The 15,274-nt window shown below is 43.4% G+C and overlaps 1 protein-coding gene across 5 annotated transcripts in view; it reads right to left on the reverse strand.

Moving 5' to 3' along the window:
• LOC108704584 (voltage-dependent calcium channel subunit alpha-2/delta-4) overlaps positions 1-15,274 on the reverse strand; it is a 106,135-nt gene that overhangs the window by 84,685 nt on the left and 6,176 nt on the right. For 3 of the 5 annotated variants that reach the window (XM_041585924.1, XM_041585925.1, XM_041585922.1), the window contains exons 2-16: positions 13,197-13,278; positions 9,925-10,041; positions 9,029-9,088; positions 8,594-8,756; positions 8,180-8,311; positions 8,037-8,097; positions 7,718-7,868; positions 7,419-7,493; positions 4,053-4,142; positions 3,839-3,952; positions 3,655-3,733; positions 3,280-3,413; positions 2,156-2,173; positions 1,291-1,368; positions 139-219 (exon numbers count right to left, since the gene is read on the reverse strand). In XM_041585924.1, coding sequence (XP_041441858.1) covers positions 139-219; positions 1,291-1,368; positions 2,156-2,173; positions 3,280-3,413; positions 3,655-3,733; positions 3,839-3,952; positions 4,053-4,142; positions 7,419-7,493; positions 7,718-7,868; positions 8,037-8,097; positions 8,180-8,311; positions 8,594-8,756; positions 9,029-9,088; positions 9,925-10,041; positions 13,197-13,278 — 1,435 coding nt within the window. The remainder of the gene's footprint in view (positions 1-138; positions 220-1,290; positions 1,369-2,155; positions 2,174-3,279; positions 3,414-3,654; positions 3,734-3,838; positions 3,953-4,052; positions 4,143-7,418; positions 7,494-7,717; positions 7,869-8,036; positions 8,098-8,179; positions 8,312-8,593; positions 8,757-9,028; positions 9,089-9,924; positions 10,042-13,196; positions 13,279-15,274) is intronic. The other 2 variants (XM_018241177.2, XM_041585923.1) reach the window with 1 other exon arrangement.

Below are 15,274 nucleotides of genomic sequence, written 5' to 3' on the forward strand. Positions count from 1 at the left end.
CATACTTAAAGTTAATGTAAAGGTGAACCACCCCTTTAATATAGATGCACTTGTGTGGGGCGGGTTCGGCACAACCATTTACCCCTCTGGTGAGACGCGGCTGAGCCTTGTTGTTCTCAGGGCCCTCCCCACACTCACCTTATATCTGGGCGCCAACTTCAGAAGCTCTCTCAGGGGCACATCAGATCCCACCACTCCCAGGAGGATTCCCTCTGATCTCTGTTGGCAGAGTGAAGAAATGACTTTAAATAATACCAGTTTTCTCCTACTCAATGTAACTGAATGTGTCTCAGTGGGACCTGGATTTTACTATTGAGTGCTGTTCTTAGATCTACCAGGCAGCTGTTATCTTGTGTTAGGGAGCTGCTATCTGGTTACCTTCCCATTGTTCTGTTGTTAGGCTGCTGGGGGGGGGAGGGGGGAGGGAGGAGGTGATATCACTCCAACTTGCAGTACAGCAGTAAAGAGTGACTGAAGTTTATCATTGCACATGACTGGGGGCAGCTGGGAAACTGACAATATCAATGTCAGATATCAAAATAAATATGAACAAATCTGTTTGCTCTTTTAAGAAATGGATTTCAGTGCAGAATTCTGCTGCAGCAGCACTATTAACTGATGTGTTTTGAAAAAAAAAAACAATTTTTTTTTTTCCCCATGACAGTAACACTTTAAGCAATGGAAGTGATTCATTAACATTAGAGATGCACCGAATCCACTATTTGAGACTTGGATCCCTGAATCCTTCATGAAAGATTCAGCCGAACTGAATCCAACTCCGAATCTGCTTTTGCAAATAAGAGATGGGAAAGGAAAAGTCATGTGATTTCCCTCCAATAATTTACATATGCAAATTAGGATTTGAATTTGGTTTGGCCAGGCCCAAGGAATCCTGGATGCGGTGCATCCCTAATTAACATGCTGCGTTCACTGGTCACTTTCCTTGCTGATGTTTCACAGGGATCGCTCATTGGAGTAAGTGCCCTTATTCACTGGTTCTCTGAAGAATAAATATATGGCGAGTACTTTCCTTAGTTTCCTACCACTGAACTGCTTTTAGGTTACAGAAAGTGAGCTTGCACCCCTTTCTAGATAGGCATCACAGCACTCTTTTGGCTAGGGTAAACCTTAGGTCCTTGGTTGACAATCTCCTGAAATTCCATCCCCCATGTCCAGCAGAAACATTATTAGCCCCCTTGCAGCTAAACATTAAATAGAAGGTCATCGATCTTTACATTCCCGACCCCCTTTCTTAACCCCAATTTTTTAACGGAAGTGACTATCACTCACGGTCTCGTTCTTCTTGCTGAACACCGGCATGGCCACCGTGGTCATTAACAGGAGACTCTGCGCCTGAGAGGCAAACAGCTGGGGTCGGGGGGCAAACATAGATATTAGTCGGGAGTTAAAAAGAGGGGTGCAAGAGTTGTGGAAGTAGAAACATTCCCTTAATAGAGGGAGAGAGGTGCCGGTGTTATCTTTCATTTGCATCTCACAATAAGCAATAACCATTAATAATATCTTCCCATGGATGCAGCCCTAGAAATCATCAGACACAAAATCAACAAAAATGAGAGCACAACAAAGCCGAGAAGTGAGTATATTACTGTACATGCAGGAACATCACAGATGGAGAGAGAACTCCCACACAGCAGATACAGTAGAAGATATCAGTACATAATGGTGCATGCACAGCTTGCAGGGGTATCATTGTCTCTGTGTGAACTGATAGACAGGAGGTGCTGAAGAAAGGAGTGAGCTCACCGGTTAGAGTTAGAAAGAGTTGGCCATAAACGGGCCAGAATTAGCAACTGATATCTGGCTGAGGATTGGCTAAATATCCATTGGGTTTAAAAAAGCGTTAAAAATCTTGTTGCGTGAGTATTGTGATGCAATACACTCCTGAAGGGTCTTCACCATGCCAACATGTGACTCTCCACCAGATAGAAACCCCAGCTCCTAAGCATTCCCATGCTGCCAGTGTTTGGGGTTGCACCTATCTTGGTTTGCTAGCCCCTCTTTTTGCAAAACAACTGTAACCCGTAGCACTAATGAATGGAAGTACAAAATGGTGACAGGCACTGCACAAACTAACCAACTAGCACCACAGTGACACAGAAGAAGGGTCAGATCACAACATCCAAGCACGTGTTACCTCCTCAGACTGGGGCAGCTGATGGCCATGAAATGATGATGAGGATTGTGACATGGGACGAGAAAACAGGACGAATCGTAATGAGTAACAAACAGGTAGACCACATAGGAAATTCACAGAGGAATGGTATTCTGTGAAATGTTGGACATTTTAGTGGACTTGGGGAGAGTTTAGCTATTCCTACAGAGCTTGGTGAGAGGTTGGACATTCCTACAGAATTAACTGAAAGGAAGTTGGACATTTCTAGAGGACTTGAGTTGGATATTCCTAGGGGAGTTGGTTAGAGGTTGGATATTCTTAGGGAAGTTGGTGAGCGGTTGGACATTTCTAGAGGAGCTGGTGGGAGGTTGGACTTTTAAAGAGGACTCGGCGAGAGGTTGGACATTCCTAGAGGAGTTGGTGAGAGGTTGGACATTCCAAGAGAAGTCGGTGAGAGATTGGACATTCCTAAAGGACTTGGGGAGAGGCTGGACATTCCTAGAGGAGCTGGTGGCAGTTTGTGCATTTCTGGAGGACTTGGTGAGAGGTTGGATATTTCTAGAGACGTTTTTGAGAGGTTGGACATTCCTAGAAGAGAGGGTGAGAGGTTGGTAAGAGGTTGGGCATTTCTAATTAAGTGGGTAAGAAGTTGAACCTTCCTTTGTGAAAGGTTGGATATTCCTAGAGATGTTGGGGAGAGATTGGATATTCCTAGAGGAGTAAGTGAAAGGTAAGACATTCTAAAGGAGTAAGTGAAAGGTCAGATGAGAGGTTGGACATTCCTAGATGACTCATTGAGAGGAAGGACAATTAGTGAGAGGATGGGCATTACAACAGGAGTTGGTGAGAGGACTTGAATTCCAAGAGAAAACTAAAAGGCCACACAAAGGTTTATGGACACCAGTAGGGTATGTGAAACTGCAAGAGATTTACTGTGTCACCATAACACTGACATGGAGGTGGCAGACACAGGCCAAAGAGTAATGGGACATGGACATTGATATGAGCATTATTATGCTCATGTTACGTGTAAGGACGTGTGAGTAAATTACACCCCAGCTGAATGCTGTACTTACAAGGATATTACTGATTAAAAAGGGTATGAGTTATGTCCTGGAGAGGGAACAATTCCTTTGCTCACTCACCGCACTATCCATATAGGCCTCTGTCCATATTATGTCATGGTCATGGTTGATGACCATGGGTCGGCTCAGTACATGTAGGTACTCCATTACGTTCTCCTGGACATCAGCCAGAGTCGAGATTTGGGTGTAATAACCTGCAAGAGAGGCAAAAAACACACATAAAGAAACATACAGCTCAAAGCCAATGAAAAGAACAGAACTAAAGGGGGCTAGGGTGTTCATGATTGGACCATTACTCGAGCATGGGATGGGTCCATGAAGCAATTGAAGAATTTGACTGCCTCATAGGTATAGGGGTCTGCCCAAGACACGGATGAGCTCACATTAGTTCCACAATAACTTAAAGATGGGACAAGGTGCTGGCAATCTAATTACCTTTATTGTTGCATGCAATCCATTTTACATTTCTGGAAAATGTGACCTCTCTCCCAATGAGATAAGTAAAAAGCCGCACCTTAGGAAAGAAAAGTCATTGTTTAAACCAATATTATGGAACAATGCCAATACACAGAACTTGTTATGGAGCCATAAGGCATTTGGGTGGCCAAACAATACCAACCTTTCTGTCGGGAAAGTTGTACTTTTCAAACACAGCCTCATAATCTTCCACGGCGCCGTCTGTAATCAGCATAATTGCCTGGTTGCACAGCCCACCCTGACCTGCTTCACGAAACTGAGACACAAAAAAACTCATCAGGGAGTGAATTGGGGATACTCTTGGGCGGGTCAATGATACACAGTGTAACTGGCAGTCAGAATGGAGAATTCCTTACCTCCTTCAAGATTTTAAAGGCTTCAATAAGAGCTTTGTTGACAGTGCCCACACCTTTGGCATGTAACTCGTCCACTAATTGCTTGAAATGCTGAACAGCAAAATAGGATAGAGTTAGAGACAAGTAGGGTACAATTCAAAGCCCCCCACACTGAGACACAGAGAGAGAGCAGAGCCAGCATTCATCTTCTTCTATATCTTCCAGTAGATATAGAAAGCCCAGAGACAGGATATAGACTCCCAGCAGATATAGAGAGAACAGAGACAGCATATAGACCCCCAGTAGACATAGAGAGCCTAGAGACAGAATATAGACCCCCAGTATATATAAAGAGCCTAGAGAGACAGGATATAGACCCCAGAATATATTTAGAGAGCCTAGAGACAGGATATAGACCCCCAGTAGATTTAGAGAGCCTAAAAACAGGATATAGACCCCTTGTAGATATGGAGAGCATAGAGACAGAATATAGACCCCCAGTATATATAGAGAGCCTAGAGACAGGATATAGACCCTTTGTAGATATAGAGAGCCTAGAAAGAGGATATAGACTCCCTGTATATATAGAGAGTCTAGAGAACATGATATAGACTCCCAGCATATATAGAGTCTAGAGACATGATATAGACCCCCAGTAGATATAGAGATCCTAGAGACAGGATATAGACCCCCAGTAGATATAGAGAGTTCAAAGACAGGATATAGACCACCAGTAGTTATAGAAAGCCTGGAGACAGAATAAAGACCCCCTGTATATATAGTGAGCCTGAGTCAGGATTTAGACCCCCTGTAGATAGAGATAGTCTAGAGACAGGATATAGACCCCCAGTAGATATAGAGATTTCAAAGACAGGATATAGAGCCCCAGCAGATATAGAGAGTTCAAAGACAGGATGTAGACCCCCTGTAGATATATAGAGCCTAGAGACAGAATACAGACCCCAGTATATATATATATATATATATATAGAGAGAGAGAGAGAGAGAGAGAGAGAGAGAGAGAGAAAGCCTACAGACAGGATATAGACCCCCGTAGATATAGAGAGCCTAGAGACAGAATACAGACCACCAGTATATATATATATATATATATATATATATATATATATATATATATATATATACAATATCAAAACAGGGGGGTTGTGGGAGCACTCTAAAGGCTTTAAAGTATATATATAAGTATAAGAAATGCTATTGCATATGTACCCAAAACAGGGGTTATTTTGTTACAAAGTTATGATCATAAAATTGATAAGCCACCATACCACGTCAAGGTAAACCCCGAATGGCGGTCCCTAACTTATTTTATATTTTATGTGCATTTTAGCATTACCTGTAATCAATGTCCGTTGAACGCTGTTTTTTCACTGTGGGCATTTATTATACTTATATATACTTTAAAGCCTTTAGAGTGCTCCCACAACCCCCCTGTTTTGATATTGTATATTTCGCCAGGAGCTGTGGCATAGCTTCAGTGGTTGTAGCACCCCATACCCCCCCTTTGAATTAGTGGTGATCCTATGCTTTTAAAATTGGGCGTTTGTTTTGGGAATATCTCTCCTTTAAAAGCCTGATTGCTGGCTGGGGAGGATTTAGCCCTCAGTGAAAAAACAGCGTTCAACGGACATTGATTACAGGTAATGCTAAAATGCACATAAAATATAAAACAAGTTAGGGACCGCCATTCGGGGTTTACCTTGACGTGGTATGGTGGCTTATCAATTTTATGATCATAACTTTGTAACAAAATAACCCCTGTTTTGGGTACATATGCAATAGCATTTATTATACTTATATATAAACTTTAAAGCCTTTAGAGTGCTCCCACAACCCCCCTGTTTTGATATTGTATATATATATATATATATATATATATATATATATATATATATATATATATATATATATATATATATATAGAGAGAGAGAGAGAGAGAGAGAGAGAGAGAGAGAGAGAGAGAGAGAGAGAGAGAGAGAGAGAGAGAGGGAGAGGGAGGGAGAGAGAGAGAGAGAGAGAGAGAGAGAGAGACTAGAGACAGGATAGACCCCCAGTAGATATAGAGAGCTCAGAGGCATTATATAAACCCCCAGTAGATATAGAAAGTTCAAAGACAGGATTTAGACCCCCAGTAGATTCAGAGAGTCCAGAGACAGGACACAGACCCCCAGTAGATATAGAAAGCTGGAGACAGGATATAGACCCGCAGTAGATATAGAAAGTGTAGAATTAGGATAAATGCTGCCAGTGTAGGTAGAAAGGGTAGAAAAAGGACATGGCCCCAGTACACAAAGCAAATTAGAGACACCATGGACAGGGCAGAGACAGGCTATAGATCCCCAGTAGATATTGAAAGAGTTAAGCCAGGACAAATGCCCCCTGTACATTTGGAAAGGGTGAAGACCAGACCCCCAGTAAATATGAAAATGGAGAAGTCAGTACATCAACCCCAAGTAAGTATAGGAAGACTGAGAGTTGGGAAACAGACCCCAAGCAGAACTTAAACAGACTACAGGATCTGCGGCTTATCCAGCTGTCAAAGACAGTACAACAGCTGTCTGATAAGAGAATTAAATATTCGTGTGTCTCAAATAGTAATTTCTGATGGTGGGGGGGGTGGCATTTTGAGAACAACCAATTACATACACTGTGCAGACCCCAAGCCATTGTACCAGTGGAAAGGATAAATGGAGTCAAAAATTCCCAAAACTGCTGGTTGTACCCGAGTTGAAGTCTTGCCATTGACTTTAATATCATTAAGATCCACTCCTTTGACTAAACATTATCTGTCCCACCTGTGCCACTTGCTGTTTATCTCTGTGATTTCTGGACACAGAAGGTAGTGGGAAGAGAAAAGTCTTGCTTGCTTGTTAGTGAGCAGAGAAGCGTCATCTGATGTTTCTCTGGTTAGTTATAAGCAGAACACCATCGCAAGACTGTCCACTTCTCACCAACTTCATTTTCTGCCACCAGTCAGCTAACAGGAACAGCGGAGCTGGAATTTTACACTGTTTTCTTTCCTATAATCCTATAATAAATGCTTTATTTTGTACCGTTATACAGAATTCAGACTCTGTCTGAAACCCTCTGGCCTGAAATAATTAATTTACAGACAGGGCAGAGACCCCTAATATGTATAGAAAAGGTGGAGCCAAAATACAGAATCCCAATAGATATCTAGCAGATATAGTAAGATGAAGCCAAGACAGAGGCCCCTCCAAATGGCAGCAGTCCCGCCCTTTATACAAAATGGGTGGAGCTAGAATAAACATAGAGGAAGTGCCAAGACAGGACTCTAACACCTTGAGCTGACAGAAAGAGGTGACACTATAGTACAAGGATCAACTATAAAGTAGAAATCTCACCTCTCTGTTGTCTCTATCTGCCTGCACCAGGATCCCCTTGAAACACGGTTCAATGTAATGCACATAATCATTGTACTGGGGAAACAAAAAGTAATTACCAACAATGGGCAGGTGCCCCCAGCCCCAAACATTCATCTTTTTACACTGTCACATCACAGTAGAGCATTAACAGGGAACTGAAAACTGGCAAGTCTGACAACAGGCAATACAAGACCAATGAAATGATTATTGGGAATATTAATCAGGAAGACATCATGGCAGACAAAATGACACCCATCTGTTCCATAAAATAGACTCACAGCAATGATATTCACAAAATCATTCTCCCCCAGCGTGTCCAGCAGGGTGCTGATTGTGTGCTTGGCGATGGTCATTCTCAGACCCTTCATGCTGCCGCTGATGTCCACAACAATGAGGATATCCTTGGGAGACGTGGCTGCCTGGATGTACCTTCAGTAGGAGACACTCAAATGAATAATGCACTGTGGTTTTGTTTGCTATGTCATTGCTATAGGTTCATATAAGGTGGAGCATGTACATTCTCTAAGTATTCATAGAGGCTAAAGGTTGAGCTCTTTGGTCCACTTGTAGGGGGCTTAGGAAAAGTAGACTTCTCACCAGCCACGATTCCGGCAGTCAAATGAAATTACGCCGTTTTCATCAGGAACCCATTTGATGCCTACAGAATAAAAGGTGCAACGTATGAAACATCTGCAACGATGCTGGTTAGTGGAGTATAGGCACGATCGCTGGCCATTTACCTGGATAAAGCCGGAAGAAGCCAGCGGAACTGCCAAAGTACTGCCAGGTGAGGGTGGGGTCCCGTCGGAAATTATCCACAAAGATAGGGTTGAGGGCTTCAGACATGTAAACGCCATTGAGAATGGAGGGGTCTGCAAGCGAATTAGAACTGTATGTCAGTTACCCAGATCTCATACTCATAGATATTAAACAGAGGTTTTGTTTGCTCTGCCTCTGCTAAGCTTTCTTAGCTAAATTATTCATAGACCTCTCCAGTCAAAGGCTACTCTCCCTGGAGTTATGGAAAGGTACTACCAAATATGTGGCCCTTGGCTGATAAATACTCATCCTCCCAACCCATAACAGAGCGTTTAATCAATATCGGCCCCTTGTGAATGGTAGTCAGCCTCCTGCAGGGGGCGCCGTGCCCTCACCTTTGTTATACACGTTGGTCGGTAGCTGGATGTTGCTAAGGGACGTGTTAACCAGGAGGTTATTAAAATGCTCGTTGGTCTCGAGAATAAATTCGTTCCCGAGGTCCACGTAATTATTATTCTCGTCCTTCTCGTTGATCCGCACGGAATTATAGTACTCGAACTGCCGAGAGACAGAGACGGAGCAGAACGGGGTGAATAAGGAAAGGCTGTAACATCTAATACACACAACTTTATTTTCTCACGTTCCCCGTTTTAGCAGGAGTTTTACACAACCTTCCATTTCCACTGTAAGCTGCCATAAGGGTTCTAGTCCCACCCACTGCTTGAGTCACAGACTCACTGTCTCTCCCCCTGTAAACTGCCATTCGAGTGTCCAAGGCCAGCCCTATCCTAATTACTGTATTCCTCTACCGTGCAGGGAACAATAATCACCTCCAGAGATGAGTTGAACTCATGATTTAAATCAGCGTCCTCTGCAGCCTCTACCAGCCTCTAGAGGGAGTCAGAAAGAGAAACAGATTGGTTTAAAATAATAAATGGTGCAGAAAAAAGTAGTGTCAAAAGCAGACATTGCTAGGGATACAGAGAAGGAATGTTCTGGGCACACAATAAGCTATACCCTCATACTGTACTGTCTAAGGGAATCAATATGGCACCTCCCTCCTCCCATATGTATAAATACAAATATACAGAGAAGGAATGTTCTGGGCACACAATAAGCTATACCCTCATACTGTACTGTCTAAGGGAATCAATATGACACCTCCCTCCTCCCATATGTATAAATACAAATATACAGAGAAGGAATGTTCTGGGCACACAATAAGCTATACCCTCATACTGTACTGTCTAAGGGAATCAATATGGCATCTCCTACCCTCACACTACAGCAGGTTGTACTAGTAGATAAGCCTATTGGAACTATTAGGTTAATGGCACGTGGGCCTCTTTGACTGGTGGTGGCCTCTGGGCCAGTACTTTGCAGCATGAGATCAGTAATTTGCCATGCAGCGAGGGGGGTTATTTTTACATGTTAATGCGTTAAGGGGTCAAAAGGCACAGAGTCAGCCCTTAGCATGATAAGCCTCTTAACTACTCACAACCTGCAGCTTTCTGCCTATAGATATGCGGCTGCCAGGTGCTGCTGGGTAAAAGATTAGCCCTAAGCTAAAGGCTGTCATGCAAATTCTTAATATATCTCCCAATGAGATGGAGAAGAGAGAAAGTGCAGGTATGCGCTTAGATCTGCTCATAAATTACAACAGATGCCATAAGGACTGTGGGTTCATATAGGTGCATAAGATGGGGATCCCTGTCTCTATCTGTACCTCCACGGCCTCGACTTTCCTTCGTAGCATGTTTTCCATCTCCTCCGAAAATTTCTTCACCAGCTCGAGTCCGTCCACTTCCTCGATGCTTAGTGTCGGCTCCACGTCCTTGTACTTCTGTAGGAGGAATCAATTGGGAGGGAGTACAAATAAGGGCGAGAAGTTAGGGGGGGATGCACATAACTCATCTCATTCATGGTCTGGCCTTGTATCCCCCCATTCTTCTTCATATTACTTTATACTGCGCTACAGCTTGTGTTAATGCTTTGCAGGAAAGATCAAATTTAAACCCTTACTGATCAGTGGCATACGATCAGGATCAGAGTCCCCAAATGAAAGCTTTCAGGCCCCCGCTGCCTGCATATGTTTAACTCACAGCCCTATTTTGGGGGGTTGAGACCCTCTCGTTGCCGAAACATGTACATATACTTTGCTTGTCTCCCAAGAAAGTGAGGGTTAACTGTTCCCAGACAAACCTATTTATTCACATAGAGAACCTTCCCATTGATTTTTACAAGGCAGCAGAATGGGGGGTTAAGGCTTTTATACTCCGCCAGAGGCTGCAGGGATCCTGTTTAACCCCTAAACTGCCACGGATATGAGCTTAACCTTTCAGTAACAAGAGCCCATGCTGATCTGTTGATAAAAATGGTTTAGCTGCAAAAATATACAAAATACACAATAGGGTTAAGTTCTCCTCTAAATTCCCTGGCAGAAAATCTGTGGATACCTAGTAGAGTTCTGTGAGAGTTTGGGCACCATTCCCAGGCAACTAAGCGCGGGCATATCCTAATAGAGACAAAAAGCAACTGTCACTGGGACTGTCTGAATAACACAATCTGCCTGTACATGACCCCATCTCACTGCACTAATTTCTAATTCCACCTTCCAGCATCCAGCTGCTCAGGGTTTCACTAATCCCCTACTCTGCATTCAGATGGGAAATTAACTAACATATACCGGGGAGTAAATGGTTAGACACTTACGATGCACTGCAGGACCCCATGAACCAGAAGGGTTAACAGGCTGTGTGAGAGATGGTGTCTATATTAACAGTGGATAATAGTCTCTGGGAAGGTGGCAAGGGAGAGTGACTGTGGGATAGTAGGTATAGTAGGGAGAGATGGTGCCTATAGTAACAGTGGGATAATAGTCTCTGGGAAGGGAGTGGGACTGTGGGATAGCAGGTATAGTAGGGAGAGATGGTGTCTATAGTAACAGTGGGATAAAAGTCTCAGGGAAGGGAGTGTGACTGTGGGATACCAGGTATAGTAGGGAGAGATGGTGCCTATAGTAACAGTGGATAATAGTCTCTGGGAAGGGAGTGTGACTGAGGGATAGCAGGTATAGTAGGGAGAGATGGTGCCTATAGTAACAGTGGGATAATAGTCTCTGGGAAGGGAATGTGACTGTGGGATAGCAGGTATAGTAGGGAGAGATGTTGTCTATAGTAACAGTGGGATAATGGTCTCTGGGAAGGGAGTGTGACTGTTGGATAGCAGGTATAGTAGGGAGGGATGGTGTCTATAGTAACAGTGGGATAATAGTCTCTGGGAAGGGAGTGTGACTGTGGGATAGCAGGTATAGTAGGGAGAGATGGTGTCTATAGTAACAGTGGATAATAGTCTCTGGGAAGGGAGTGTGACTGTGGGATAGCAGGTATAGTAGGGAGAGATGGTGTCTATAGTAACAGTGGGATAATAGTCTCTGGGAAGGGAGTGTGACTGTGGGATAGCAGGTATAGTAGGGAGAGATGGTGCCTATAGTAACAGTGGATAATAGTCTCTGGGAAGGGAGTGTGACTGTGGGATAGCAGGTATAGTAGGGAGAGATGGTGCCTATAGTAACAGTGGGATAATAGTCTCTGGGAAGGGAGTGTGACTGTGGGATAGCAGGTATAGTAGGGAGAGATGGTGCCTATAGTAACAGTGGGATAATAGTCTCTGGGAAGGGACTGTGGCTGTGGGATAGCAGGTATAGTAGCGAGAGATGGTGCCTATAGTAACAGTGGATAATAGTCTCTGGGAAGGGAGTGTGACTGTGGGATAGCAGGTATAGTAGGGAGAGATGGTGTCTATAGTAACAGTGGGATAATGGTCTCTGGGAAGGGAGTGTGACTGTGGGATAGCAGGTATAGTAGGGAGAGATGGTGTCTATAGTAACAGTGGGATAATAGTCTCTGGGAAGGGAGTGTGACTGTTTGAAGGCAGGTATAGTAGGGAGAGATGGTGTCTATAGTAACAGTGGATAATAGTCTCTGGGAAGGGAGTGTGACTGTGGGATAGCAGGTATAGTAGGGAGAGATGGTGCCTATAGTAATAGTGGGGTAATTATTTTTGGGAAGGGACAGGGGCTGTGAAATAGCAGGTATAGTAAAGGGGGAGGGTATGTGGTTGCTGTACAATTCCCAGCATGCTCGTCACAGACATCAGTCAGACAACATGGTGCCAGTACAATGGGTTGGTTTGGGTAGTCACGTGGAACAGGGTGGCACTAGAATACTGGACTATTTACACAGAATAGTCTGTAATGTTTCTGCTCACAGACATTTCTCTCTTGGGCCTCACGTCAGAGCAGACACATGTTCTCTAGACTAATCCTGAGCCAGGCTACCCTTAATCCAGGGGCGGCTGGGTGTCCTCACGGAGGCTGTGTGACCTGCTTATCACAATGACAGTTGCAGAACAGAGCCAGGAATATGGGGCACGTCCATGGTTGGTGCCAGTGAGACGCAGGGTTAATAAACAGCCGAAATTGGGTGGCAACAATAATGCCCTCTTAAGGCACTAGCACATAGGGTGAATTTAGCTTAAGTGCAGTAACTCACAGAAACCAATAAGCTGCTAGTGTTTAAACAGGTGATCAGGAAATGCTGTCTGCTGATTGGTTGCTGCACCTGGATAAATTTAATGGGTCTCGGTTATCAACACTGGGCATATTTGCACCTGGGCAATAACCCAAGGCAGGGCAGTCCCAATTCATAAAAGGAGAGAAAGCACGAATGCATATGTGAGATTGGGGAGTTGGCTGGGTGTGGCCACTGTGTATAGGGGTGTGGCCATTGTATATAGGGGTGTGGCCTAACAATGTCCACGTTCATCTGCCCTGGGATTCAGCCCTACTCCTATGGTGCTCCAAACGGTACCAGACTCTGCACAATAAGTCTAGATTGTAAGCTCTGTGGAACAAGGGCTGCTATGCCACCCCCCTAAAATTAATAGAAGGACACATTAGAGAGTAGCAGATAACACAGGTAAGGGCAGGATACTCACCTTCTGCAAGAGGAGGGACCCGGAGTACCTGGTGACCAAGGAATACACCTCCCCGCCGAATGCATCAGCCCAGATTTTAACCCTGGGAATAAAGAGAAGGAGAAAGTTGGATCCTGGAAATGTTCGCCCAGTTCCAGGGAAACCTTAATCTGGATGAAGAAACGGCCAATCCCATTACACTAATTGCACTAATGACCGTGGAGGCCAAGACACCACCCCCCTGCCGCATTCCAAATAATGATTGCTTCCAACTCCAATCTCAGGACCACATTTACGCGGATCAACAGGGATTGTCATTGGAGGATTCTTTTTATATATTAATGTGGCTGAGGGCCCTGGGGAGCTGGGAAAAAATGTTTTATTGAGCGATATTGCTTTAAGAATATAACTGGACTACAGCTCCCAGCATGCCTTAAAATGATACTATCATGGGAAAACATGTTCTTTTTCAAAACACATCAGTTAATAGTGCTACTTCAGCAAATTCTGCACTGAAATCCATTTCTCAAAAGAGCAAACAGATTTTTGTATATTCAATTTTGAAATCTGACAAGGGCTAGACATATTGTCAGTTTCCCAGCTGTCCCAGTCATGTGACTTGTGGCTGCACTTTAGTTTGGAACTACTTTCTGGCAGGCTGTTATTTCTCCTACTTAAAGTAACTCAGTCTCAGTGGGACTTGGCTTTTACTATTGAGTGTTGTTTTTAGATCTACCAGGCAGCTGTTATCTTGTGTTAGGGTGCTGCTATCTGGTTACCTTCCCATTGTTCTGTTGGGGGTGCGGGAAGGGAGGGGGTGATATCACTCCAACTTGCAGTACAGCAGTAAAGAGTAACTAAAGTTTATCAGAGCACAAGTCACATGACTGATGGTAGCTGGGAAACGGACAATATGTCTAGCCCCATGTCAGATTTCAAAATTGAATATAGAAAAATCTGTTTGCTCTTTTGAAAAATTGATTTCAGTGCATAATTCTGCTGGAGCAGCACTATTAACTGATGTGTTTTGAAAAAAACAAAACGTTTTCCCATGGCAGTATCACTTTAAAGGGGTTGTTCGCCTTCAAACAACTAGTTGTTTCACCAGAAATAATGACTTTTTCCAATGACTTTCTATTTTCTATGTGTCACCATTTATTGAAGTGTAAAGTGTAATTTTTCACCTTCTAAAGCAGCTCTGGGATGTTTGGGGGTCGTCGACCCTGTAAACTTTTCTAAATTGATACATTTCTTATCTTTGTCCCTGCTGAACAGAATCCCTGGGTTTCATTACAGGCAGCTGTTAGAATTGATACAATAAGGAAATGAAAAAAAAAATCTTTATTTCTGGGGAACAATCTGAAAACAACTATACTTAAAAAAAAGTGTTTGGAAGGTGAACAACCGCTTTAAAGAGATACTGTCATGGGAGTTTATTTTTCCCCAAAACGCATCAGTTAATAGTGCTGCGCCAGCAGAATTCTGCACTGTAATCCATTTCTCAAAAGATTTTTTTTAATTTAATTTTGACATCTGACACGGGGCTAGACATATTGTCAGTTTCCCAGCAACCTAACAACAGAACAATGGGAAGGTAACCAGATAGCAGCGCCCTAACACAAGATAACAGCTCCCTGGTAGATCTAATAGTAAAATCCAGGTCCCACTGCGACACATTCAGTTACATTGAGTAGAAGAAATAACAGTCTGCCAGAAAGCAGTTCCATCCTAAAGTGCTGGCTGTTTCTGAAAGCACATGACCAGGCAAAATGACCTGAGATGCACCTACACACCAATATTACAACTTAAATATACACTGACTGGTTCAGGAATGAAACTTTATATTATAGAGTGAATTATTTGCAGTGTAAACAGTGTCATTTAGAAACAAAAACAACATCATTAAAATCACAACAGATTCAGTTTAAGCTTGATGATATTGAAGTATGCTGAGATTTGTAGTCCAGAGTAAAGTGTGGTGGAGCAGCAGGGTTTAGTTCCCCTTTAATAAAGTCATCTCCAGTTCACAGCAGGGAATTCAGGATTTGCTTTGGGAACTGGATTTGATAGAACTTAGTTCCTGTACCCATACACCCCAG

The sequence above is a fragment of the Xenopus laevis genome, chromosome 3L (genome assembly GCF_017654675.1).
Source record: "Xenopus laevis strain J_2021 chromosome 3L, Xenopus_laevis_v10.1, whole genome shotgun sequence".
Taxonomy (NCBI): Eukaryota; Metazoa; Chordata; class Amphibia; order Anura; family Pipidae; genus Xenopus; species Xenopus laevis.